The sequence below is a fragment of the Eptatretus burgeri genome, chromosome 17 (genome assembly GCF_056783735.1).
Source record: "Eptatretus burgeri isolate ZD-2024b chromosome 17, Ebu_testis_v1, whole genome shotgun sequence".
Lineage (NCBI taxonomy): Eukaryota > Metazoa > Chordata > Myxini > Myxiniformes > Myxinidae > Eptatretus > Eptatretus burgeri.
In genome coordinates, this window is record NC_140977.1 from 9,196,077 (window position 1) to 9,200,593 (window position 4,517).

General features: G+C 51.1%; 1 protein-coding gene across 1 annotated transcript in view; it reads left to right on the top strand.

Annotated features, from left to right (window-relative positions):
* LOC147009259 (uncharacterized) overlaps window positions 1–4,163 on the top strand; it is a 51,411-nt gene extending 47,248 nt beyond the window's left edge. The window contains exon 13 of the mRNA XM_085863019.1: window positions 4,113–4,163. Within this exon, the coding sequence (XP_085719145.1) occupies window positions 4,113–4,163 (51 nt within the window). The remainder of the gene's footprint in view (window positions 1–4,112) is intronic.
* The last annotated feature ends 354 nt before the right edge of the window (window positions 4,164–4,517 follow it).

Genomic DNA, 4,517 nt, shown 5'->3' on the forward strand with positions numbered 1-4,517 from the left:
TAAATTAATCAATTTATTTACTTATTATCCACACGCTTTTTTGCAATCACCTCTGTATCTCTGTCTGTCTGTCCATCTGTCTGTCTGTCTGTCTGTCTGTCACTCTTTCTCCGAAATGGTTAGAAAGAAATTCACCAAACTTGGTAGTTATGATCATCACTTGGCAAGAAGCTGTGAGTGCAGTATCATTCCAAGCACCACCCTGATGAGGTGAGAATGTCAAACACCAAAAAATTCAATTACGGGAACATTTTAAACATTTCTTCATGAAACCTTGTACATGTGATCAATATTGGGGGACGTATTGTTACGAATTTGGAAGCTTACTGCACACAACAGCCAGGTCCTATAGATCAGTTATATCGGTAAGTATGTGTGTCGAGGTAGGGTCCCGTCCTATGTTTAATGGGTGATTAAGTGTACGTGCGCTGGGCAATTATTTTATGGATAGGATTTTTACCCCAACCACAACAACAACAAAAATAACAACAACACTCTGCTCACGGAATTCTTTGCGTGTTCGCCGCCATGTGGGCGTGTGTGTGGGCAGAATTCCATATCCCAGGCGGTGTGGATTTCGCACCAAATATGGTCACGAAGCGTTTCGTTCTGGTTTGGCACCAAATAAGGGTATGCGTCATTTTACGCCCAATGGGCAACGCACGGACCAAAGCCGGGGCGGTCCTTCTCAAGAAGGCGGAGCCGCGACACGCCGTCCACCCAAGGGGAGCAGCCGACGGAGCAGCGGACTGCGCCCCATAAAGGACGACGAAAGAGAATTGAAGAGTGCGTCCCGTCTGCTCGAGGCGCTTCTGCCTGCGACTGCGGTTGACTGGATCCCGCCCATCGGAGGCGTCTCGTCTGGCGTATTACAACAAGCGGTCGACCATCTCATCACGGGAGATCACGTCGTCTCGCCTCCACTGGGTTCGGCTGCCCTGGTCCGTTTCTTTGGCGACTGGTGCTCCGGGAAGGTGCGGTCGTACAGCCGCGTGAACGCGGCCAGGTAACCAGCACGTTCTCTTCCCTCAGCTCGTCTTCCCTCCGAGCTGAAGGGGCAATAAAGATCTCGAAATCCATCTCTTTCTGGGTATTTGTGTGTGCGTGTTTGTGTCCGTGGGCCCTGTCTCTAAGTCGAATTGTTTGAGGAATTTCTTGTATATTTGATACCTTTCTGTATTCATAATAACTCTGCTCTGTGTTCTCCTCCCCAATTATTGTTTTAAATAAATATACCTTTTGTTGAATGTACCAGCTCGTTTCTGTGTTTCTTTCATTGGCTTAGAATGGTGCGTGTTGGGCAATAGCAAAGCGGCAAATTGTTCATATGGACCGGTAGGCCTCGGTAACCATCCGCCCGGGTTACACAGGGTTCGAGCACGGTAATGGCTCATTCCGCTCGAGGCTTGTTGAGGGTGTGAATTCCCCGGTAAGCTTTGCCGCGTGGGTACTTAGGTATATTGAAGTTGTTAATTAACCCTACCCCACGCGGTCAAATTATTGGTGATTCAAGGTCCTGTAAGGGACCCGTGCCATTCGGACTTATCCTCGGGTCATGACCTAAATTCCGGTGTGTTCGGTGGAGCCGACTCCACTGCTCTCCCGAGCGGTCGTGCTCGCCACCGATACCCGGCACCACAACAGTATGGAGTATGGAGGAAGGACTGAGGGTCACATGGGTCAAAACGGAAAATTTGTAAACTCAGAATTTGATATTTGGTCAATCTTGGTGGAACGTTTTCCCAAATTTCAACTTTAATTTAGGTGGGAAGTGTTGGGATTTACGATGGTGTGTCACATCGACTTCACTCTTGTATTTCGTTGTTTTATGTGGTGTTGGGTGAAGGATCAATTGTCATGCAAGTGATTTGAAGGGAATATTTGTATAAATGAAGATTGTGTATGATATTTAGCACATTTGTACTCACTTCGTTGTGGATGAAAGAGTGTTGTTCTTTTACAGGGAAACAATGAGGAATTCGGTCTCCCGTTCCCTCCCCTCACACTCTACTCTTTCCCTGTCCTCACCCCTCCCCTTTTCCGCCCCTTTTCCTCCCCTCACCCCTCCCCTTTTCCTCCCCTCACTCCTCCCCTTTCCCTCCCCTCACACTACCTCCCCTTTCCCTCTCCTCACACTCCCTCCCCTTTCCATCCCCTCACACTCCCACCCCTTTCCCTTTTCTCACACTCCCTCCCCTTTCCCTCCCCTCACACTCCCTCCCCTTTCCCTCACCTCACACTCCTTCCCCTTTCCCTCCCCCACACTCCCTCCCCTCACACTCCCTCCTCTTTTCCTCCCCTCACACTCCCTCCTCTTTCCCTCCCCTCACACTCCCTCATCACACTCTCCCCTTTTCCCTCCTCTTTCCCTCCCCTCACCCTCCCCTTTCCCTCCCCTCACACTCCCTCCCCTCACACTCCCTCCCCTTTCCCTCCCCTCACACTCCGTCCCCTTACCCTCCCCTCACACTCCGTCCCCTTTCCCTCCCCTCACACTCCCTCCCCTTTCCCTCCCCTCACACTCCCTCCCCTTTCCCTCCCCTCACACCCCTCTGCTTTCCCTCCCCTCACACTCCCTCCCCTCACACTGCCTCCCCTTTCCCTCCCCTCACACTTCTTCCCCTCACACTCCCTCCCCTCACACTCCCTCCCCTTTCCCTACTGTCACACCTCTCCCCTTTCCCTCCCCTCACACTCCCTCCCCTCACACTCCCTCCCCTTTCCCTACTGTCACACCTCTCCCCTTTCCCTCCCCTCACACTCCCTCCCCTTTCCCTCCCCTCACACTCCCTTCCCTTTTCCTCCCCTCACGCTCCCTCCCCTTTCCTTCACCTCACACTCCCTCCCCTTTCCCTCCCCTCACACTCCGTCCCCTTTCCCTCCCCTCACACTCCCTCCCCTTTCCCTCCCCTCACACTCCCTCCCCTTTCCCTCCCCTCACACTCCCTCTGCTTTCCCTTCCTCACACTCCCTCCCCTCACACTGCCTCCCCTTTCCCTTTCCTTTCCCTCCCCTCACACTCCCTCCCCTCACCCCTCCCCTTTCCATCTCCTTTCCCTCCCCTTCCCCCCCCTTCCCATCCCCTTACTCCCCCTTTCCCTCCCCTCACACTCCCTCCCCTTTCCCTCCCCTTTCCCTCCCCTTCATGTCCATGTTTCAGTGAAGGACCAGTTTATTATGCAGAGACCCTCGCGACGTCATGATGTCATACAACACAACGCTGCACTGAACACACCGTCAGGTTTAACGGTGAAATATGAAGATTTTTTGAAATAAATGAGAGATTCGATCATCCAAGGGAACACACCAGACACACAGAGTCATCATCAGGGCGTTGATAATGGAAGTTTTACATTTAATAAAATATTTCATGAAGAGGGTTTAATCACGATCACGTGTGTCCTGCCCCGAGGGAAACAATCACGGATCGAACGTTCTGGTGTTTTCTCCTCACCGACACGAGTTCGAATCTACGATAGTTACTGCACTTCAACTCGTCATTGTCATTGAGAGGAGGGGGGAGGGGGCATTTGAGTGACGTCACAATGACGCGGTCATATAACAACAACGCGTTGTCTTGGCAACCTGTTCTGACTGAGTTCGCTGTGAACGGAAAACCGTGGAATTGGCGCGTTTGAGAATTCCGAACTTTATCCTCTTCAGGATTAACCAGGGATTTGTTTTATCCATGAAGATGTTTCGATTCTTGAGGAAAAGACGACAAAGGTATTTCCGCGGGTTTTCCCACAACATTGATTGAGTCCCCGGACTCTGTATCGAATTGATTGATGAATTTTGTGTGGACAGTGGCGTGAAGACGGGAAAGCAGGGGGGAAACACCTCAATGGATAGGTTATGAGCTGTAGTTGTGCACCTTGACACTGGTTTTTTGACAGACATGAAGATTCGAGGAAAAAACGGTATTTTTAATCGCGCTCATATCTTATATTGCGAGACCCCAACCATGATGACGCTGCTCAACATCTACTCGCCGAGCGGCATCACCTCCCGCTGTGTATCTATTCATGGCGCCACCTGGTGGTCCTCGGGGACTCATATGTTCAAAAGAACATTCCCTTATATTTGATTTTATCTTTTCATCACGAGTACAGGCTCAGTGCACTGACAGGATGGTCTCGGCCCCGGAGCAGGCGCAAGTTTAGTTTATTTTCACCACCCGAACAACAACAACATTGTAGTTGCTGCTGAATTCCAAGCAGCCTGCAGATGGTGATCCGTTTCTGAGTTTTGTCCGACTCCAAGGGGCTCGAAGAGCCTCAAACCAGGCCCGAGGCAGGGACACCTTGTTGTTTTCGTTTATTTTCACCACCCGAACAACAACAACAACAACAACAACAACAACACTGTTGTTGCCGCTGAATTCCAAGCAGCCTGCAGATGGTGATCCGTTTCTGCGTCTTGTCCGACTCCAAAGGGCTCGAAGAGCCTCAAACCAGGCCCGAGGCAGGGACACCTTGTTGTTTAGTTTTGCCCGAACTCTCAACGGTGAAAAATCA